The sequence below is a fragment of the Narcine bancroftii genome, chromosome 8 (assembly GCF_036971445.1).
Source record: "Narcine bancroftii isolate sNarBan1 chromosome 8, sNarBan1.hap1, whole genome shotgun sequence".
Taxonomy (NCBI): Eukaryota; Metazoa; Chordata; class Chondrichthyes; order Torpediniformes; family Narcinidae; genus Narcine; species Narcine bancroftii.
Window position 1 is genome coordinate 174,220,372 of NC_091476.1, and position 24,450 is coordinate 174,244,821.

Sequence of the window (24,450 nt, forward strand, 5' to 3'; positions counted from 1 at the left end):
ACCTCTGCTTACCAACATGCTTCCTGTGTTTACATAACTGCACTATAAACTGATTTTTTTTGTACTGTCAGTATTGTTATGAGCCCAAAGGACCCCAATACCAGGAGCAGTAAACATTCACCAAGTGGTTTTTAAAAACAAAAGTTATTTTAATCAACTTCAAACATGAAAATAAAATTAAACTTTAACTTAACTCTATACTTAACTAATCGCTATACTAAGCCAAATTAACCCCCTTCTAATTCTAAGAGCACATGTATGCAATGTGTGTGTGTAAATTCAAGAAAAGTTCTTTGGTTCACAGTTCAATCTCACGTCTCCTTCTTCCAAGTTCTCTGGTTGCAGGCAATTCTTCTACTGTGCACAGAATTTAACAGGTACAAAGTTCACCAGGCTTTGGTGCTTGAAAGGTAAATGTTTACCGCTCAGGAAAGTTCTTGTAGGGTTTGCAGAGAGATTTGTTGTTCCAGGATTTCCACAACTGAGGTACCGCCATTAGTCACCTCAATATCTTGCTGATGAAACTTGCCCCATCAGGGTTTTTCAGATGGTAACCTCTTTCTTTCAGGTTACGACAGAGCTCCACTCTGTTCCTCTTATTCCAAGAGAAACATCAGACAGATCGCACTTCCACCCATCCACTGCTTTGGAACTTTTCATCAGTTCTTCCTGGATTGCACTGTTCAGTGTCCCACACACACACTCTGACTGAGAGAGCTTGTGATCTCTCTCTCTCTCCCCAACTGAGACTCCAGTAAAAAGCATGTGACTCATGTGACTTGCAAAACCCCCACCTTCTTCAGCAAAGAACAGGAATTCTTCCTTCTGCTCAAGTTGTTATCTTAAGTATAAACAAAACCCAGAAGTGACCTTTCTGTGAGCACTTTGCAGAAAGGGTACTTGTAGCTATCCTGGCTCCAGTTCCAAACAATGGTCATTCATTTTATGATGTCAGTTCAGTTAATACCTACTTGTGAAATGTACTTCGCATTCTCCAGAGATCCTGCAATATTTCTTCAGTCTTTCAAATAAGATCTGTTTTAAAATGTGTGTATGTATGTGACCTACTCTAAATCTTACCAAATTCCCCCAAATATTATAATCATTACAGTATAATGCTGTCCAAAATGTTTATGTACTGTGGCTATTTATTTCTGCCAATTCTTCTGGCACCCAATTCCTCCATCCTGATGCTATCTTTCCTCTGGAATTAGTTTGAATCTCCACCTGAGCCCCAGAGTACGTCCCAACAACACTCTCCCAGCTCTGCTAACATTGACCCTCACAAACTGGTACATCCCAGGGATCTAAAACCCTCCCTCCTACACCATGTTTACACCCAAGGATTTATCCGCATTGTCTCCCTAGAATCGTAGAGGTGCACAGGGCAGGGGAAACTCCAGGAATGGCCACTTCTACAGACTTGCTTCTTCAATTCTATCCTTAACATTTGCCCATAGGATCAGGAATCTCACCAAGAATTAATCTGGGTTTCCTCCAGCAGCTTAGTGAGTCGATCCACCAAGGGCATGAGCAGAGGCTCGAGGTTAAAATGAGGCTGGAACATCTCAGTCAGACCCTTCATCATGCTCGCTTCACAGCAGAAGAGCTTCCCAGAGGGTGTCACGATGTATGGGATGAATACGTAGTTCCCACTGGAGCCCTAGAAGAGAGAAAGAGGGAAAGAGAGATGATCACTGCAGCTCTGTGACAACATCCAGAGACAAGTACATTCAACAATGCCCTGTCGAAAAACTACTTGAAGTCAACAAGGTCATATAGAAAGCACTCATAAAATATATCTAACACAGCAATTCTTTGTAAAAGTGCTTCGTTGAGTGAGGGAAGAAAAATATTTATTGACCACACTGAGATGGAGGTGGGGCAGTGGGAATGGCTCAAGCATAAATCCATTGTGCTGCAAAGTTACATTTGGAAAACTTTCCCAAAGAGTGAAAGAAACAGCAACTTCTCCCAATGAAGGCAAGTCATTTCACTAGAAATCTGAAATGAGGGTAACTAGCATATTAATGAAGTGGAAATATTCAGTGGTGTCAATAATGGATTAAGTTCTTTGCTCCAAACTGCAGTGGGAACTTGATTGATAGCATTATCGATACAAGCCATAAAACATAAGGAAAGCAGTGTGGGAGGTTAGTTAGCCATTGCAAATTGTCCCAAGTGTGAGGGGTAGAATTTGTGGGGTGGTGGGGAGGGGGGGGGGGTGTCAATGAGAACACGGTGAGCATGAAAAATAGGATTAATATAGTATTAAGTGCAAATGGATGATTGATGGTCAGCACATGGGCCATATTGTCTGTATCTGTATGGATCTCTAAGGTTCTATGGCATGTATGGTATTGCCATATGACCCAAGATTGAGGAGGGGCAAGGCTACTAGCCCTCAACTTGACAACATTTTACAAGAGCACAATTGAGAGTGCCCAGTCTGGCTGCATCATTGTGCGGGATGGTAGCTGCAAAACATTGGGCCAGAGGTCAATACAGAAGATCGTTGAAATAGCCAAGAAAATCGCTGGGATCTCCCTTTCCTCTTTTGGCAACATTCACCAGAACCATTGCTTAAATAGGCTTCAAAGATTTACTGAGGACCCCCTACCACCCATTATACAGTATCTTTGACCTACTAGAGTGGTACTCACATACACTTTAATTAATTCCTATGCCATCACTGCTCTGTGATTAGTAAGGGATTGCGTAAGGTAGAATGTGAGTGGGGAAAAAAAGTTTGAAAACCACTGTTTTAATCATCCCTCATGGATTCATTATGTGCATGGTTTCATAACTTCAAAGGAAATAAACCAAAGACAATTTTTGTCAAGCAAAATATTTCAGTAACAATTGGGTCAAGAGCAGTGATTCTCAACCTTCCCTTCCCACTCACATCCCATCTTAAGCAATCCCTTACTCATCACAGAGCACCGATGGCAGAGGGAATACTTAAAGTGGGATGTGAGTGGAAAGAGAAAGGTTGAGAACCACTGATTCCACCATCAGGGTGGAAGTATGGGAGAATCAAAATCAGGACTGACAAGCTGGGAAATAGCTTCTTCCTGTGGGCTGTGAGATTGATGAACTATATACTATAACCTTGGGTTTCTTATCAATGTGAGTAAATTATTCCAAAATATTTATATTTATTTTATATTTTATAATCATAAGGTGATTATCATGTGCTGCTTAGTGTGTGTGTGTGTGTGTGTGTGTGTGTGTGTGTGTGTAACGTAGTTCAGAGAAATTCCGTTTCCTCTGCTTGTATATGTACAGTCAGAGGAGAATGAAGTTGAACCTGACACAAAGCATTTAATAGATCAGTCTTGGTGGGAATACAACTATTAGGGTGGGGTGTGCAAAAGATACTTTATTAGCCTGTTGACTCCAGAAAAGCAGGTTATGGAAGCAGGGTGGCAGGGGGAGGGGAAAAGGGGAGGAGGAGAGGAGGGCAGGAGTGGGGAAGGGAGGAGGGGGGTAGGAGGGAGGGGGAAGAGAGGGAGAGAAATTCAGTTATTATCAGTCACTGACCAAGGATAGACATCTCACCCCAGACTGGTCAAGAATAATGACTAAATGTTTGTACAATGGTCAAGAAATGAACTATAATCTTATAAGTGGATAATACAGATCATATGTGTCAATGTTTAGGGTATAATATTTAACCACTTTAAAAGGTGCACCAAAGAAAAGGTACAAGGACTGCCTAAAGAAATCTCTTGGTGCCTGCCACATTGACCACCGCCAGTGGGCTGATATCGCCTCAAACCGTGCATCTTGGCGCCTCACAGTTTGGCGGGCAGCAACCTCCTTTGAAGAAGACCGCAGAGCCCACCTCACTGACAAAAGGCAAAGGAGGAAAAACCCAACACCCAACCCCAACCCACCAATTTTCCCCTGCAACCGCTGCAACCGTGTCTGCCTGTCCCGCATCGGACTTGTCAGCCACAAACGAGCCTGCAGCTGACGTGGACTTTTACCCCCTCCATAAATCTTCGTCCGCGAAGCCAAGCCAAAGAAAGAAGATAAGAGGTGTAATTTTTAAGTCACTTTGGTCTTCTCTGTGTTAACGCCCCCCTTCCATCTGCTGAGCAGAGAACCCAAATTTTGTGTAGGTAGCAGAAGGTGACTGATCAAGACCAAAGTGTTTGTCTAAACAATCACAGAAGCCAAATCCGTGCCAATCCTTTACAATTTGAATGTTGCAAATAGCGAAGGGTCCCTCATCCTTATCCGTGAACTTCTGCCACTGGTGCATTGTGAATGAAATCTGTTGTTGTCGTCACACGACACCGTCAAGCCAGTTTCCACAAAACTCCTGCAACTGCTACAATGTGCATGCCACAAATCAGGCACTCAGCACTACAACAACCAACACAGCTCAACAAACCACACCTTTCTGATTACAAGTTCCACCTAATTCCATGTCTCTGTGGGTTTTCCTTCGGGCACTTTGATTTCTTCCCACCCTTCAAAATGTATGGGGGTATATAGGTGGCATGGGCTCATTGTCCAGAAAGGACTGATACCGTACTGTATGTCTATTTTTTAAAAAAAACCTTCACTGTACCCACTGCATCCACACACCAGACCTGAATTCTGAATGCTCTCCCTGCCCGCTTCTCGAAGAGTTATTTCTCCAGATACAAAAACACAAGACAAATGATGCTGAAAATATCAAACAGCCCATGCAAGTCAGAAATGTGGCTCTTCTCTTTTGCTGCTTGGTCCTTTCCTGTAGTTAAAGGGGAAAGAGCCTGTGCCTTTAAGTATAGAGCCCAATTGAAGTTGCAGACAGTTTTTAATATTTCCAGTACTTTTATAACCATAAAACTAATGTTAGTATGCTTTTTCCCTTGTTCTCTCTCTCCTTCTCTGCCCTACTTCCTCTCTCTTTTGCTCATGCTTTCTTTCTTCCTTTCCAACTCCCCTTCTCCTTCCTCTTTCTTTCCCCTCTCTCATTCTCCCCCTCCCTCTTGCTTTCTCCCACTCGCTTTCCAGCCAGTCAAACCAGCTTTAAGTAATAAACAACCCTGCAAGATGATGAACAGGCTGTGATCCCCTACAACCTTTGAAGGGTGCTGCACTTTCCTCAGTCCAACTATGATCATGGCATGTGCCACGTTAAATATTTTCCAACCTGCAGATAATTCACATTTGATGCGGTGTGTTTTATTCTAATAGGCAGGAGAATCATAACAATGAATTCCTGGTCTCGCTTGAAGGGAGTGATTCTGTAACCGGTAGCCAGCCCAGATTTCAGCGCTGGTTTCTCCTATTTCTCCAGTTTGCTGCGCCACTGCACATTGTTGGAGGTGGGAAATGGACGACCCTCACTCGGGTCGGAAGGCTGACCTGTACCCAGGTGCTCACTGATGCTAATCTAGAACTGAAAGCCCAAATGCCTTGGTCACTACATCACTTCCCCTGAGTGAAATATTTTCCATCCACTCTGGCCCTTGAATTAGTGCCATTGACTCTGTGCACTTGGCACATGTTGAACCACTGTGAGAATCTCATATATGACAGATTGTAGGAGCCTTAGTGAAAATCAGAGCAGCATTTGTGGGCCACATGAGCACACCGGTTCCCGCAATGCTATTACAGTGCCAGTGACCTGGGTTTGTACATTCTCCTCGACCTGTGTAGGTTTTCCCTCAGGTGCACCGGTTTCCTCTCACCCTCCAAAACATATGGGGTTTGTAGCTTAATTGCACAGCATGGGTTTTAATGGCTGGAATTGGCTTCTATTGTGTCATAAATAAAAGTTGTTTAAAAATGTAAAGATGAAACCATGCACAGATTAGACAGCCACACTCTCCCATCAGCACTCTGCAGCAATTCCAGCGCACGAGTTAGGTAAAGAGCAACACCCATTCTCTGCTGCATTTCCACACTGCTCTGTTTGATATGCAATGGCCTCCATGCCATTGCAACAGCATTCACTGGCCAGATGCAGCATATTACATGAAGAGGGAATCCTGCACTCTATTGTGCTACATGGATAGGATGGGTTTAGACGGATATGGACCAAATGCAGGGATGTCGGGCTTTTTGGCCTGCGTGGGCAAGTTGGGCTGAAGGGCTTGTTTCCACGCTGTACATGTCTGGTACAAAGATTCAGAATCAAGTTTGGTGAAGTCGGCCATTCGTAATTACTGATTGCTGCTCAGATGACATTCTCATGGCCCAGACTTTCATTCCATCATCAATGTGTCACCCCCAAGATAATTCATTGCTTCAAATGGATTGACATTACATATGGGGAGATGACAATGAATGAAGGACGAGTTGGCGAGCATCGACTGTGAACACAGGCTCAGAAGCAGTGGGAGAGTTTCAAAGAGATTTTTCACATGGTGGACCAGTCTCCAGGCCAGATGCCCCGCTCTTTCTCTTTCAAAAAATAAATCTTATGTTCATACTCATCTTTAATAGTTGTTAATCAGACGTACCATGTTTTTCTGGCAAACGATGTCCTGCAAACAAAGCAGAAAACAATCCTTGAAAATCGATCTGGACAGAACTACAAAGCTCAACTTAGGGTAGGGCATCACAGCTACTCACTCATTCACAGCCGGAGGAAAAGATATTGAACAGATCACTTGCCCAATCAGGAACAATTATAGTAAATTACCTGTTAAGCCAAGTGGAGAGGCTATCTCCTTCAAAGGTTGTGATTCTATTTCCCTCCTCTGTCATCTCAGGTCAACTTCAAGTTCAGGTCTCATAACAGGTAAATAATATGGATAGGAAATTAGTGCCCAAGTTATCATAGGGGTTCAAAGAAGCAAAGGATGGAGAATGCTGCGAATGCCAACTCGGTGACACCAGCCACTGTCTGAGCAATGGCCTTCAGGCTGAATACACTACCTGTATTATAACCTCAGCATCATCCCTTCCTGTACTGCACCTGTTCTCAGGTGAACAGTGAGCAACCTCTCAGCAGTTAAAGTACAAGGCACTAGATCTTTGAAGGGTAGGTTGGTTGAGAACAAATAAAAACAAATGCTGGAGATACTTAGCAGTTTTATGCAGAGTGGGGAAAAAAAGCAGTTAATGTTTCTTTCTGTCTGCGTATCTCAAGCAAACGTTGTTTTATTTTGGGTTTGCAGCATCTGCAGATTTTTTGCTTTTCAAATATGGATTTATAAACAGTTTGAACGTAATGCATGCAGACACCAATGGCAGCCTCAATGATGGTATGTGGACACTAATGGCAGCCTCAATGATGGTATGTGGACACCAATGGCAGCCTCAATAATGGTATGTGGACACCAATGGCAGCCTCAATGATGGTATGTGGACACCAATGGCAGCCTCAATGATGGTATGTGGACACCAATGGCAGCCTCAATGATGGTATGTGGACACCAATGGCAGCCTCAATGATGGTATGTGGACACCAATGGCAGCCTCAATGATGGTATGTGGACACCAATGGCAGCCTCAATAATGGTATGTGGACACCAATGGCAGCCTCAATGATGGTATGTGGACACCAATGGCAGCCTCAATAATGGTATGTGGACACCAATGGCAGCCTCAATGATGGTATGTGGACACCAATGGCAGCCTCAATAATGGTATGTGGACACCAATGGCAGCCTCAATAATGGTATGTGGACACCAATGGCAGCCTCAATGATGGTATGTGGACACCAATGGCAGCCTCAATGATTGTATGTGGACACCAATGGCAGCCTCAATGATGGTATGTGGACACCAATGGCAGCCTCAATAATGGTATGTGGACACCAATGGCAGCCTCAATGATGGTATGTGGACACCAATGGCAGCCTCAATAATGGTATGTGGACACCAATGGCAGCCTCAATGATGGTATGTGGACACCAATGGCAGCCTCAATGATGGTATGTGGACACCAATGGCAGCCTCAATGATGGTATGTGGACACCAATGGCAGCCTCAATGATGGTATGTGGACACCAATGGCAGCCTCAATGATGGTATGTGGACACCAATGGCAGCCTCAATGATGGTATGTGGACACCAATGGCAGCCTCAATGATGGTATGTGGACACCAATGGCAGCCTCAATGATGGTATGTGGACACCAATGGCAGCCTCAATGATGGTATGTGGATACCAATGGCAGCCTCAATGATGGTATGTGGACACCAATGGCAGCCTCAATGATGGTATGTGGACACCAATGGCAGCCTCAATGATGGTATGTGGACACCAATGGCAGCCTCAATAATGGTATGTGGACACCAATGGCAGCCTCAATGATGGTATGTGGACACCAATGGCAGCCTCAATGATGGTATGTGGACACCAATGGCAGCCTCAATGATGGTATGTGGACACCAATGGCAGCCTCAATGATGGTATGTGGACACCAATGGCAGCCTCAATAATGGTATGTGGACACCAATGGCAGCCTCAATGATGGTATGTGGACACCAATGGCAGCCTCAATGATGGTATGTGGACACCAATGGCAGCCTCAATGATGGTATGTGGACACCAATGGCAGCCTCAATGATGGTATGTGGACACCAATGGCAGCCTCAATGATGGTATGTGGACACCAATGGCAGCCTCAATGATGGTATGTGGACACCAATGGCAGCCTCAATGATGGTATGTGGACACCAATGGCAGCCTCAATGATGGTATGTGGACACCAATCGCAGCCTCAATGATGGTATGTGGACACCAATGGCAGCCTCAATGATGGTATGTGGACACCAATGGCAGCCTCAATGATGGTATGTGGACACCAATGGCAGCCTCAATGATGGTATGTGGACACCAATGGCAGCCTCAATGATGGTATGTGGACACCAATGGCAGCCTCAATGATGGTATGTGGACACCAATGGCAGCCTCAATGATGGTATGTGGACACCAATGGCAGCCTCAATGATGGTATGTGGACACCAATGGCAGCCTCAATGATGGTATGTGGACACCAATGGCAGCCTCAATGATGGTATGTGGACACCAATGGCAGCCTCAATGATGGTATGTGGACACCAATGGCAGCCTCAATGATGGTATGTGGACACCAATGGCAGCCTCAATAATGGTATGTGGACACCAATGGCAGCCTCAATGATGGTATGTGGACACCAATGGCAGCCTCAATGATGGTATGTGGACACCAATGGCAGCCTCAATGATGGTATGTGGACACCAATGGCAGCCTCAATAATGGTATGTGGACACCAATGGCAGCCTCAATGATGGTATGTGGACACCAATGGCAGCCTCAATGATGGTATGTGGACACCAATGGCAGCCTCAATAATGGTATGTGGACACCAATGGCAGCCTCAATGATGGTATGTGGACACCAATGGCAGCCTCAATAATGGTATGTGGACACCAATGGCAGCCTCAATAATGGGATGTGGACACCAATGGCAGCCTAAATAATGGGATGTGGACACCACAAATACCAATTCTAAAGTGATTACTGTAGCTATTCAAACATCTAATTCCTGATCTGTCCCATTAGCTGCTGAACAAAACATCTCTATTTACTCCAAAAAATAATTTAAGAGCTCCCATAATGAAGCAAAGGGTTGTCCATTGTGGAAAATTCAATGACCGAAACCCAATGTATAGCCCATCAGATCCACATTACCAATTGTTTATTTAATAGAGTTGATATATTTTGGGGGAAGGGGCAGAGATTGAGGCCACATATATATTGGAGAAACAACATCTTAGATTCTGTCTTGGTAGTCTTCAACCAGATGACATCAATATCAGTCTCCAATTACTGATAGCCCCTGTTCTCCCCTCTCCCTGGCCCCATTCCTCTCTCTTTCACTACCAACCTGCCTATCATCTTTGCCTTCCTTCCTCTAGCCCCCATCCCTTGCCCTACCTTTCTCCTTCCAGAGAGGATCTTTCTCAGCCCTCTGCCCCTTCCCCTCTCAGCTCCTTTATTTTCTTCTCCCTCCAACATATTCACCTGCCACCTGCCAGCCCATCCACTTCCCCACCTCCTATCCTTTTAAATCAGACATTTCCCACCCTTCCCTTAACTGGTTCTTGCATTGCCCAAAATGTTGACTGGCCATTGCCTTCCGCAGATGCTGCCTGACCCACTGAGTTCCTCTGGGCTGAAAGTGGGGTGTTCTCTGTTCATTTTCCTTTTCATTATTTCAAACTAAACTTTCATCATACAGTGCCAGGTCTTTTCAAATCCATAGTGTTCTGTTCACATATATCAAAGGAAAATAGTGCATGGTGTTATATTTGTATAATTAACCATTTATAGCACCATTGCCTTGAACATCACTTCCCCAGGCTCCACCTTCTGTTTTTCCAAGGGCTTTCCCACCAACACCAATCTTAGCGTAGGTCAGTACTCAAGTCTCATACAGTGTCACTCAGATCCATGGCACTATCTGAAGAAGGGTGGTGAAGTTCTCTGCTGACCTTGCCACCACCACCACTGACAAGCGATTACCTGATCGAGATTATAGCACCTTGATGTGTGAAAGTTGGCTGCCACATTTTTCCCATGAAAAACAACTGTATTTCACACACTAATTACTTAAATTTAAATTTAGACATATAGCACAGTAACAGAAATTTCTACCCCATAAGCCCATAACACCAAAATACACAAATTGACCTACAAGCCCCCATAAATTTAGAAGGGTGGCAGGAAACCAGAGCACCCAGAGTAAACCCACGCAGACATGGGGTCAACATGCAAACTCCTTACAGACAGCGCCGTATTCAAACGTGGGTCACTGGTGCTGTAATAGTATTACGCTAAACGCTATACTAACCCAAAGCTGCTGGATGTTTTTTGGCACCTTATGAGATCTGTGAAGTGATTGTAATGGGCACTGTTTTGCAATTGAAAAAGAATGAAGTTAGAATGTTTGGATAACATAAACTGCTCACACAATGATGGAGAACACAAGAACTAACCAAGTCTAATCTGACCAAATTTGATAGATTGATCAACTAATAGAAATAATAAATTCTCATTCCTGCAGGTTTCCTCCTAGAATCAGGAATGTTGGCAAAGTTTTACACCAAGTCACAGTTCAGATAAATGTGGTTGCAGGGTGGAGAGGATTGGGAACTAAATATCCAAGGATATCAGGTATTAAGGAAGGTAAGGGTGGTGCTCTTAGTCAAGGATGAGATCAGGGCAAGAGTGAGAGAGGATATAAGATCGAAGGATCAAAATTTGGAGTTCATTTGGGTAGAGATTAGGAATAGTAAAAGGGGAGAAAAAAAATCACTAGTGGGAATTGTCTATAGGCCACCAATAATAATATTATTGTGAGACAGGCAATAAACCAAGAAATATCAGAGGCATTTAAGAATGAAACAGCAGTTATCATGCGGGACTTTAACATGGATATAGATTGGGTGAACCGAGTTGGTCCAAGCAACCTTGAATTTGTAGAATGCATACAGGATGGGTTTCTTGAACAGCATGTTACTGAACCTACAAGAGAACAGGCCATCTTGGATCCTGTGCACTAAAAAAGGTAAAATTAGTGATCTTGTAGTTAGGGACTGCCTAAAGAAATCTCTTGGTGCCTGCCATATTGACCACCGCCAGTGGGCTGATATCGCCTCAAACCGTGCATCTTGGCGCCTCTCAGTTCGGCGGGCAGCAACCTCCTTTGAAGAAGACCGCAGAGCCCACCTCACTGTCAAAAGACAAAGGAGGAAAAACCCAACACCCAACCCCAACCCACCCATTTTCCCTTGCAACCACTGCAACCGTGTCTGCCTGTCCCGCATCGGACTTGTCAGCCACCAACGAGCCTGCAGCTGACATGGACATACCCTACATAAATCTTCATCCGCTAAGCCAAGCCAAAGAAGAAGAAGTTAGGGATCTTCTTAGAAAGAGTGATCACAGTGTGACTGAGTCTATCATACAAATGGAGGGTAAAATAGTTTGTTCTAAAACAAGTGTGTTATATCTAAACAAAGGAAACCACAAGGGGATGAGGGAGGAGTTGGCCAGGGTAGATTGGGAACGCAGGCTAAATTGACAAACAGGGTAGGACTTTCAAAGAGATTTTTCATGGTGCTCAACCGAAGTATATTCCAGTTAAAAGCAAGGACAGTCAGGGTGGGGACAGCCAGCCCTGAATAACTAAAGAGATCAGGAAGGCATCAAAGTAAAGGATCGTGCATTCAAATACACTAAGTGCTGTGGGAAACCTTTAAGAAGCAACAAAGAACCAGGAAGCAAGCAATTAAAAAAAAGGGAAAGTAGACAATGAGGAAAAGATTAGCACAAAATATAAAAACAGACAGTATACATTTTTATAATTATATAAAACGCAAAAGGGTGGCTAAAGTAAAGGCTGGACTGTTGGAAGATGAGAAGGGAGAACTGATACTGAATAATGAGGAAATGAATGAGATTTGAATGATGATTTTGTGTTGGTCTTCACGGTGGAGGATGCGTCAAACATGCCAAAGACAGATATTATGGGTGGGATGGGAGGCGAGGATCTGGATGCAATAGCTATCGCTAAAGTGGTAGTACTGTGAAAACCTTTGGGTCTAAAGATAGATAAATCCCTTGATCCTGATGGAATGTATCCCAGGGTATGAAAGAAAATGGCAGATGTTGTAGCTGAGGCTTTGGTGTTAATTTATCAAAATTCTCTGGACACTGGGCAGGTCCCAGTGGATTAAAAGATGGCAAATGTTAAGCCACAATTCAAAAAATGATGTAAGCAAAAGGCAGGGAACTATAGGCCAGTTAGTTTAACATTTGTAGTTGGAAAAATGCTTGAAAATGGATCCATCAGGCAGACACAGCATGGATTCAGCAATGGTGGGGCCTGTTTGACTGAGGATGGCCAGGTGAGGAGAATGAAATGGCCACTGGGAGCTTCCACTGAAGGGGGAATATACATGGTCTCCACACAAAAGTGGACTTTGGCCAAGCAAGAGTAGATCTTGTACAAAATGGCTCAGAACAGAGGCAGGGGTTATGACACTGTCAATAATCTTGGGAGTAGAATAGCAGTTTCAGACAAGTCAGTGGAATGAAAGATCAGACCATCAGAAGATGGGTTTCTTCAGAAGGCAATGGCAATCACCAGTCAACCCTGACCTTCAACTGGAGGAGGTTTGATGCACAATAGAAAACTAAATCTGGACTTTTGAACACACTGATCAATAGCATTCAGGCCTGGATTATCCATTAAGCAAAATAAACATGTGGTTAGGGCACCAAGGGAAGGGGGCACCACAGGGTTTTTGTTCCAATGCTGGATTTACATTGGTGCAGCTGAACTAGGGCCCTCCCACAATAAATTTAAAAAAAACACATAAGAGAGAGAGAGAGAGATAGGTAGATAGATATTTTTGAAGTTAATATATTTGTTGGGTCTGGCCTGGAAGAAAACTGAATTTTTAATCTATTATTTCACATTCAGCCCTTATTGGCTTAATGTCTTGTCAGTTAAACAATGGAAGGGTCAAGGGGGAACCATTGTTGGGCTGTTCTTAGGGCATCAGTTGGCCTTTATCCAACCCTGACAGCATTAGATCATGGAGTGGATTACATGTGGTGGGCAGAATACTCCCTCAAGCTTGTGGAAAGATAAGGCAGTCTGATACCAGTGGTTTGTCCATTCTCTCCCTCTTTCTCTTCTCTAGGTTGTTGCTTTGCTCAGCCTTGAGGCTGTAGGTAGAAGCCAGGTCCACTGTCAACAGCAAGAGCTCTGGGGTGACCCTCCTGGTGACTGGATGACTGACAAGAGTAAGTCACCCTTCACCCCCTCACTGTCTCATCAAGGGGCAGTTTGGCAGGGAGTGTGACCACATACACTGCCTCACCTTTGCTCCTCTTTTGCACTAACTTTTAAAAAAAATGTAATTCATAGCAATTTTTCACTCTAATGTTGCTGCAAAAGAACAAATTTCATGACCAATGTTCATGACAATAAATTCTGATTCTGAGAGATAGACTTTTACTCCAAGTGATTGAAACAGGAGAAGAAACAAAAGGAAGAAAGATCTTCCATTAAATGATTAAAACTCAGCCCTAGTACAAGGTCATTTCATTTCAGTGTTTTGGACTCATCCGCTGAAGGGAAGAGCTTGTACAAGTAAAGAAAGTGATCGTGTGCAGCTTACTCACTGGAAAGGAGGACATACGGTTCATTCTCAGCAATAATTATTCCCACAACACACCTCGGATGAGGTGCAGTCACTAATGGACTGGTGTAGAGTCAACAACCTGTATCTGAGCGTTAATAAAACAAGAGATGGTTGTCAACTTCAGGAGGGCCCAGGGGCACCACGCTCCACTGACCATTAATGTTCAACCATTGAGGTCGTCAAGAATATCAAGTTTCATGGAGTGCACTTGGCGGAGAATCTCACCTGGTCCATTAACACCAGCTCCATAGCCAAGAAAGCCCAGCAGCACCTCTACTTCCTGCGAAGGCTGAAGACAGTTCATCTCCCACCCTCCGTCCTCACTACATTCTATACAGGATGTATAGAGAGCATCCTGTGCAACTGCATCACTGCCTGGTTTGAAGGCTCTACCATCTTGGACCGCAAGGCTCTGCAGAGGATAGTGAAGTCAGCAGAAAAGATCATTGGGGACTCTCTTCCTACCATGAAGGACATCTACAACATTCAATGCAGGTGAAAGGCAATAAACATTGTGAAGGACTCCACACACCCCTCATGTAAACTGTTCTTCCTTCAGCCATCTGGTAGGAGGTACCATAGCACTCAGGAACTTCCATCCAGATGAGGCACAGTTTTTTTCCTCCCAAGCCATCAGGTTCCTGAATTCCCAGAATATATGAGGATGGTGTACCATGGACTTTTACTGTTAATATTTTAATTTTTAAAAAATATTTTATTTAAACTTTTTCCATACATGTAGTAATCAAGAGTTAATATAATGATAAAAAAAGTAAAAAAGTAAACAAACTAGAAATTACATACACATGATGGTATTTACACCCCCCCCACAACCCCCTCCCTCAAAGTAACTAATATTGAAAATACAATATAATTATATAAAATAAGAGAAAGAAAATGAAACTTTCAGAATTTCACAGAGGGATGTCAACTAACACACGTTTAGAGAATTCTTTAATACAATTCAGAAGAGATTCTCGCAGATCCAGAGGAATAGAAAGGACAATTTTACAAATTTAAACCTAATATTTCGGTGTACATGTGCAAATTTGCAGAAACATAGCATATTTATTTCTAAAACTATATGTAATTTTTTCCAAAGGAATACATCTTTGAATTTCTGCATTCCATCTTGCCCAACCCAGATATGTATCTGATTTCCAAGTAATTACAATGCATTTCCTTGCCTCCTCTAATGCAGCTTTAATAAATTCAAATCGATATATTGACAGATTTAATTTAGGTCTTGTTCCTTCAATATTTTCAGGAAATAAATCTGGACTTTGTGGAAATACAACACCTGTGACTTGTTTCAAAATTCCCCAAATCCACCCAAAAAGGTCTTACCTTAGGACAAGACCAAGTTAAATGCAAAATAGTTCCTACATCTTCACCACACCTAAAACATTGGTCTGATAAATCTGATTTCAATCTATTCATTTTCTGTGGTGTAAGATATAACTGATATAAAAAAATTATACTGAACTAATCTATACCTTACATTAATAACTGGCCATACAGTCCCTACGTAGATCTGCAATCTTTGTTCAGCAATTACAATGTTCACATCTAGTTCACACCTCTGTCTCGATTTATGAACTTCACACTGAGGAGTTCCTACTTGTAATAATATCAAAGATGTAAATTTCTTAACAATTCCTCTCCTAATAAGAAGTTCTACTTCAGTACAACTAGGCAACAATGTGGTTGACTCTAACTTATCCCTCAAATATTCTCTTAATTAAAAATAGCGAAAAAGATTGTTTTGAGCTATTCCATATTTATTTCTCAATTATTCAAATGACATTAATTGACCCCTTTCATAACAATCTTCAACATTTATAATCCCTTTACAAATCCAAAAATTGATCATCTTTTGAAAAAGATAATAGAATTTTGAAACAAAGGCATTTTGAGTGATATACGTCCTCTTACTCCAATTTCATCATTTATTTTATTCCAAATATTAATCAAATGCTTCAGTAATGATGTTTCTTTTTCTCCAACTCTCATTTTTGCATCCTATTTATATATAAACTCTTCTGCTTTTCTCTCACCTACTTTATCCAACTCTATTTTAACCCTCGCCAGCTTTTCTTCTCTTTCAAAAGAAGAAGTAAGAAATCTCATTTGTGCCACTCGATAATAGTTTCTAAAATTAGGAAGCTGTAAGCCTCCCAATTCATATTTTCGTGTTAACTTCTTTGTAAGACCTCTTGACATTTTAACTTTCCAGAGGAATTTCCTTAGAAATTTATTCAATTCTTGAAAAGAGATTTTTGAGGTATTTAAATAGGAAATGTTTGAAAAAAATATTGTAATCTCGGGAATATATTCATCTTAATACAATTAACCCTTCCCACTAAAGTTATAGGTAAATTAATCCATTTTTAAAAATCCTTCTCAATCTTTTAAATAATGATAAATAATTCAGTTTATATAAATTTATATTTTAATACCTCAATGTGTTTAACTTCTATTCTAACTTATATTTATGTAAATGTCCTCCAAGGTCCTGGAGAAACCCTGTCTCATCTTTACTGTGCGAGCATGGTATGAAGAATAAATAAAGGTGACTTGAGCACGAGCTGAACCTGCTGACTCAATCCCACTGAAGAGGATTTTTACACCATTCTTGTTCATAGATCTTCTTTATTGTAGGGAAGGATTATAAAGATTAAAATAAAAACAGAAAATGCTTGAGATACTCAGGTTGTCGGGCCTAGCTTGGGTAGAGAAAGAGTTTGTAAAGAACCCTGTCAACCTGGTCACCACCTCTTCTCACTGCTACCTATGGGCAGAAGGTACAGAAACCTGAAGACCAGCACCTCCAGGTTCAAGAATAATTTCTTCCCAACAACTACCAAGCATTAGAAACTCCTCTCGGTACATTAATCAGGAACTGCTCTGACACCACAAAAGGTTTGTCTGCTCTGCTGGATTACTGTGAATATTTATTATCTACCTATCTTACATATTTATAGTCTCTTTTGATGCAATTCAATTTTTTTGTTTATATCATAGTTTTTTCTTTACTGTACTGTACCTGCTCAATGGCAGGATGTCAGAATTTTGGTGCATATGCACAATATACAGTGTGTATGACAATAAACTGATCGAGATCATCCAAGTTAAAGTTTCAGGAAATATAGAGGTCCCAAGCCCTAGCATACAGCTGAAGCAGAGTAGTGAGACAGAATGAAGAAGCCTTTACGGTGTGTTGGTGTGATCTGGACCGCCTTACCTGCAGTGACTGCAACATTGTCCGATTGGTATCACAGCAAAGGATCACATTGTTTGTCATGCTGAAGCTCTCCCGTACACCAAGGTGATAGAAGAGTGATGATTGACAGTAAGGGTCGGTCACCTCCACCACTGCAACATCTGTAGACAACAGCACTGTTAGTAGAGCACCTCAGAGATCTGGTCTGTCACTCCCTCAGCCCTCTCCTCTAACTTTCTTGAGTAACTCTGCTCATAACTGCTGTGTATGGAGGAGCTGTGGCCTCCCTGCCTATCTGGAATGTGTTTATTGCAGGAGGTCACGTGTCCTCCAAATATAAAAATGATTCGGAAGTCACATCACCTGTCAATCAAGGTTGGACCCGGCTACTAATTAGTGCACATTTTGCCATTGGCTAATTTAAATCACCTGGGGCATCATTGGGTAGCAACACAGTATTTAGCTTCAGCACAGAGTACATTCACCCCCTCTGCCTCTTGGCCCGAGTCCTAGACACCACTCCATGCCAGGTCGCTACTGTGCACGTTGTTGGAAGGGTCATGGGTGAGGTGTGCACTATACTGAAGCTGAGCCATAGAACTGCAATAGATCGATACTTGCAGTAGAGTCGCACCCCTATCGATCAGGGAATCTGGAGCATGTGCAAGTTTCTGTTTATACTGTGTGAGCAGGGTCAAATATAGGTTTATTGTTGTCAGAGTCTAATTGATGTCCAAGGTCAACATCTATATCATTACTTAAGTGAAACAGTGTGTGTAGTACGTGAGCAGGATCGAATATAAGTTCACCACCGTCAACATCCAACTGATATCCAAGGTGAATGTCGGTATAATTGCTTACATGAATTAGTAATTGAGTCCCATTTAACGCTCTCCCATTTGTTTCCCATGTGTTAATAAAAGTTATAGGTAATTGTAACCCTTGTGTCCAGACTCATCTCTCTGTGAAGCAACTGAACCTGATACTCTTCTCAATACAGCAATTGGCACTGTGAACAGGGTTCAAAGAATTATGACTGGACACACATGGAGTATTAACCACGTGGAAGATTGTATTAATAACTATGTGAGTGGGCGTCTTGTTGGGTGCATGTGAGATTGTGTACCTGCTCACCACCAGGGACCCCATCATTGATTTCAGAAATGGGAGGGCAGCAGGAGGAGAACCTTAGGGACCCTGGGCCAGATTATAAAATCCTCAGGTGGTCCAATGACCGTCAGGGGTTCAGCTGTTCAGCAGCGTAGCTGGGCAAGCCATGCCACAGCAATCTATTGGGTCAACAGGTTGGACGCTCATGGAGAGAAGATAGGGCATCATGTGGTCTTCCACCTGGAGTTACTGAGGTTTCCTTTTTTTTTTTTTTTTTTTTTTTTTTTTTTTTTAAATTTTTTTATTTTTCACACCATAAATCACATTAGCCATGATATACACTATTTCTTTTCACACATATACAGTGATTTTTTCTCCCCCCCCCCCTTTCCTCCCAAACCACCCCCCCACCCCCCCCTCTCATCCATTTTAGGTATACAATCTAGGTTGCATTAAGCCAGTCAGACAATGTTGTCATTCAACCAAATTACACCAGAAATTCTACTGAGTCCATTCTTTTCTTTCCTTCTCCTTCCATCAACTTAGGTAATGTTTTTCCCCGGTAGGTTTTCGCTATTGTATTTAATGTAAGGCTCCTATACTTGTTCGAATATTTCAATGTTATTTCTTAACCAATATGTTATTTTTTCTAATGGAATACATTTATTCATTTAAATTTGGTAGTTTCTTCCTTTTAATTTGGTTATGTATTCCATTAATATTTAAAGACATATAGTTCAGCGTAGCCCTTTTATATTTTGTTTATCTTCTCTTTCCGTTTTTCCATCATTACCTTTCCTCCTTTTCCATTTCTGTTTTCTTATTTTCAACTCTTTATAAGACAACATTCCTACAACATCTAACATTTTCCTTATTCTCCTATTTCTATCTTATTTATCCCCAATCTCCCCTTCACCTCCTGAGTTGTCCTTTATCCCTTGTCGGACAACCACATCTCCCCTCTCCATTTGGATTTGCGAATCCACTCGCAAGCGTCAACTGATTTTGCAGTGACCGCTATTTCCCCCCACCCCGCCTCCCCCAGAAAAGATTTCACTTTTCATATGTCACAAAGGTCCCTCTTTTAATTCCCTCCTTCTTCTCTCTATTCCATTACCTTCCCTTATTAATTCTTGTCTATACTATCCATATTTTCCTCTAAGTACAGATACATTCATGTATGCTCATTGTCTCTATTCACTCTTATACCTCTTTACCTGCATACATATCAATCGTGATCATTTTTACTCTCATTACCCGTCTTCATCCCTCAGTCTATTTTTGTCTTTACCCACATACATATCAGTCGTGATCGTTTTAACTCTCATTACCCGTCTTCCTCCCTCAGTCTATTTTTGTAATTGTTCTGCAAATTTTCGTGCTTCTTCTGGATCCGCGAATAGTCTGTTTTGTTGTCCTGGAATAAATATTTTCAATACCGCTGGATGCTTTAGTATAAATTTATACCCTTTCTTCCATAAAATCGCCTTTGCTGTATTGAACTCTTTTCTCTTCTTTAGGAGTTCAAAACTTATATCTGGGTAAATGAAGATTTTTTGCCCTTTATACTCCAGTGGTTTGTTGCCCTCTCTTACTTTTTCCATTGTCTTCTCCAGTACCTTTTCTCTTGTAGTATATCTTAGGAATTTTACTACAATAGATCTTGGTTTTTGTTGTGGTTGTGGTTTAGAGGCCAATACTCTATGTGCCCTTTCTATTTCCATTTCATGCTGTAGTTCTGGACATCCTAGGGTCTTAGGGATCCACTCTTTTATAAACTCCCTCATATTCTTGCCTTCTTCATCTTCCTTAAGGCCCACTATCTTTATGTTATTTCTTCTGTTATGGTTTTCCATTGTATCTATTTTTTGAGCTAGTAGTTCTTGTGTCTCTTTAGTTTTTTTATTAGATTCCTCCAATTTCTTTTTTAAGTCTTCTACCTCCATTTCTGCTGCTACTGCCCGCTCTTCCATCTTGTCCATTTTCTTTCCCATTTCTGTTAAGGTCATCTCCATTTTATTTATTTTCTCTTCTGTGTTGTTTATTCTTTTTCTTAAATCCTTAAATTCCTGTGTTTGCCATTCTCTAAATGATTCCATGTATCCTCTAATAAGAGCAAGTATATCCTTTACCTTGCCTCTCTTTTCTTCTTCTATTTCACCATACTCTTCCTCTTCTTCTTCCTCTGGGTTGGCCATCTGTTGTTTCTTTGGTGCCCTTTCCTCCTCTTCTATCTTGTTTCTATTGTCTTCTGTGGTCTCTTCTTGCTGCAGGTGTTCTGCAGCTGTCGTTGCCGGCTGTGGAGATCGACTCCCCAGCTGGTCCCCCCTCCCGTCGGTGTGTTTTTTTTCATTCGCATCGCGCATGCGCGAAACTTCGCGCATGCGCGGTTGCGCACTTTTGTTCGGCTCTGCGAGCCATTTTTGTAGTCCATTATTTACCGACCTGAGGGAGCGGGTTTCTCTCTCCGCAGCGGGCCTCTTCGGACAGGTAAGGCCTTCACCTTTTTCCTCCTTTGTCTTCTCTTCCTCTCTTCTTACCGTTGCTTTCGACTTTTCTTTTTTTGTCGCCATCTTCTTTCCACCTTTATACTCACTTTTCTGTAACTTTTATTTCTGTGCCTTTGTGTTTTCTCTTGTTTTTCCCGACTTTTCTGGAGAGGGCTGGAGTTCACCGTCCGGCCACTACTCCATCACGTGACTCCTCCCCAGTTACTGAGGTTTCCTGAGGCAGGGAGAGTGTTGGGGCAGCCCTATGGATACTGATATCCCTACTTAGATGCCAGTGAGATATCATGTCAGAGTTAAGTAGTCAGGGACCCCAGAAATATAGGGAGATAGAACCCCTACAACATAAGTGTTGGGAACTGCAAGAGGCATTGCAGATTGCCCAAGGGGAAGTGTCCAACTTAGAATTTAAAACCTTGGAGGCAAATTCCAAGCTGATTGAATCACAGCAGCTGCAAACAGCTCATTGGTTTGGCTCGTAGCTTGACTCAGAAAAAGTCTGAGCCATTGACAAGAAGGGGGAGGGGATCGACACATGTTGGTGGGATGGGTATGTGTGGATGGATGGTGATAAGACTGAGGAAACAGAGTCCCATGACACACATTCTCCTCCCTGCGTGCCTGAGCCTTTACAAGCCTGACCAGTAACCACTCGGTCCTGGGTCTGCAACTGGGTACCCTGCCAACTCTCCAAAATAGGGAGGAGCCAAAAATGGAGGGATCTCAGGTGGGCACGTAGGTGGTCAATGTGAGATAATGGAGTCGCAAGACTACACTGCTAAGGGGATAACCAGGAAAGGGGACTAATACCACCAGTGTCCAGGTGAAAACTTAGCCATGCTGCTGCTTCAGTTGGGAGACAAGGGGACTCCCAGTTCCTTTCCATCTCATTGGGAAGTGAGGACCCTGGCAGTCTATCTGACCAGCATACGCATGCACCGACAGAAAGGGTCGATGATGTCACCACACTGTGATAATGGGTGGTGACTTCGTTCCAGGCCAGGTTCTCTGCCCTCCTAGGATGGGGCTGATACAGCCCCACAGTGGCACACCATTGATATGAGAATATGGATTGTTAGGGAGTGGCACTGATTGATCATGGATATCTACAGGGCGCCCACAAGCAACATCCTCCCAGGGAGCACGAAGGTGACTGATGCCTTGGTAGGCTATTTAGTCACCGACGCATGTCCCTACCATAGAAAGGTGGTCTTGCCCCTCATTGGAAGCCATTATCCTCTCATAACTGTACCTAAAAACACAAATATGTCGGAGGAGCTCAGAAGGTCTCACAGCATCCATAGGACCAATATTTTGGGGTTGAACCCTTCGTCAAAGTTTGAGCAAAAAGCAGGAAGGAGAGAGAGAGAGAGATTCCTGTAGAAGGCAGAGGGAAGGAGAATGGAAGATGTGTCTGGTGGTGGCACCACATAGTAGATGACAGAAATGGTAGAAAATACCATGTTGGATATGAAGACTGCTGGGGTGGTAAGTAAAGATAAGGGAATCCTGTACTTGGTTGCCCATTGGGATGGAGGGGGTTAGGGCAGATGGGTGGATAATGGAGGATATACAGGTGAGTGCTGAGTTGATGGCAGCAGAGGAGTAGCCATGTTCTTTGAAGAAAGCCATCTTGGATGATCTCACATGTCCTGGGAGCAGATGTGATTGAAACAGAGAATCTGTGAGAAAGGAATAGAATTCTTACAGGGGGAAGAATGTGAAGAGGTGTAGTTCTTTTATATACATTTTTTATTTTTCACACTGTGAACCATATCAACCAAAATATGTACAAACGTTTCTCATTAAATAAACACAGTGGTGTTTTCTCCCTTTTCCACCCCCCCACCCTCCCTCCCCCCACCTTCGCACCCCCCTCCAAAACCCATAAATATTCAACATATACAATTCAATAAAACTATGAAACAATGTCTTCACACAATGAAAAATAAACAAGAAAAATGTGTCATCTACTTTTACACACTGGATCGAGTCGTTTTGTCTTCTTATCATTCTCATTTTAGGGGGTGGAGGTCCGAGGCAAGCCCTCTGTCATGTTCCATGTATGGTTCCCAAATTTGTTTGAACAATGCGACTTAATATTTTAAGTTATATGTAATTTTTTCCAATGGAATACATTTATTCATTTCCATGTACCATTGCTGTATTCTCAGGCTCTCTTCCATTTTCCAAGTTGACATCATACATTTTTTTGCTACTGCTAAGGCTATCATAATCAATCATTTTTGCATTTTATCCAATTTGAGGCCAATTCCTTTCTTCTTGTATTACTTAGAAGAAAGATCTCTGGATTTATTGGTATGTTATTTTTTGTGATTTTATTTAATATTTGATTTCGATCAAATATTGCATATACTGTTGTTCCCATTACCGTCTTACAGCGAAAACGTCTATCTGATAATGTTGGATCCCATTCTGTTAACTTTTGAGGCGTGATATATAACCTGAGTAACCAATTATACTGTATCATGCGTAATCTTGTGTTTATTGTATTCTTCATAGTTCCAGAACATAACTTTTCCCATACTTCATTTTTTACCTTTATGTTTAAATCCTTTTCCCACTTTTGTTTGGATTTATAGCTTATTTCATCATTTTCCTTACCTTGCAGCTTAATGTACATATTTGTTATAAATCTTTTAATTATCATTGTGTCTGTAATCACATATTCAAAGCTGCTTCCTTCTGGTAACCTCAAACTGTTTCCCAATTTATCCTTTAAATTAGCTTTCAGTTGATGATATGCAAACACTATGAGTTATTCCATATTTGTACTTCAACTGTTCAAATGTTAATAAATTATTTCCCAAAAAACAATTTTCTATTCTTTTGATTCCTTTTCTCTCCCATTATCTATTGTAAAAGGGATTAGTGGGTTTTGTGTCAATAACAATTTTAGTATTTGGTAATTCATTTATTTCCTTTATAAATGGATCTTCTTCCATATATTAAGTAAATGATGGAATAATGGTGAGTTTTTATATTGCACCAGCTTTTCATCCCACTTATAAATTATATGTTCCGATACCTTTTCTCCTATTTTATCGTGTTCTATCTTAGTCCAGTCTGGTTTATCCCCTGGTCTGGTAAAAATCTGATAAATACCTTAATTGTGCTACTCTATAATAATTTTTAAAGTTTGGTAACTGCAAACCACCTTGGTTACACCTCTCTGTTAATTTCTCTAATGCTACCCTCAGTTTCCCCCCTTTCCACAAGAATTTCCTTATTATTCTCTTTAGTTCATCAAAGAATTTCTCTGTTAAGGGAATTGGTAACGATTGAAATAAGTATTGTATCCTTGGGAACACGTTCATTTTAATGCAGTTTACCCTCCCTGTCAACGTTAGCAGTAATTCTTTCCATTGTTCTAAGTCTTCCTGCAATTTCCTTATTAGTGGCTGATAATTTAGTTTGTACAAGTGGCTTAAG

General features: G+C 41.9%; 1 protein-coding gene across 3 annotated transcripts in view; it reads right to left on the minus strand.

Moving 5' to 3' along the window:
- The window catches only part of LOC138741584 (mitogen-activated protein kinase kinase kinase 5), a 202,778-nt gene that overhangs the window by 153,361 nt on the left and 24,967 nt on the right, over positions 1–24,450 (minus strand). For all 3 annotated transcript variants that reach the window (XM_069895866.1, XM_069895865.1, XM_069895867.1), the window contains exons 2-4: positions 17,402–17,541; positions 6,468–6,491; positions 1,476–1,663 (exon numbers count right to left, since the gene is read on the minus strand). In XM_069895866.1, the coding sequence (XP_069751967.1) occupies positions 1,476–1,663; positions 6,468–6,491; positions 17,402–17,541 (352 nt within the window). The remainder of the gene's footprint in view (positions 1–1,475; positions 1,664–6,467; positions 6,492–17,401; positions 17,542–24,450) is intronic.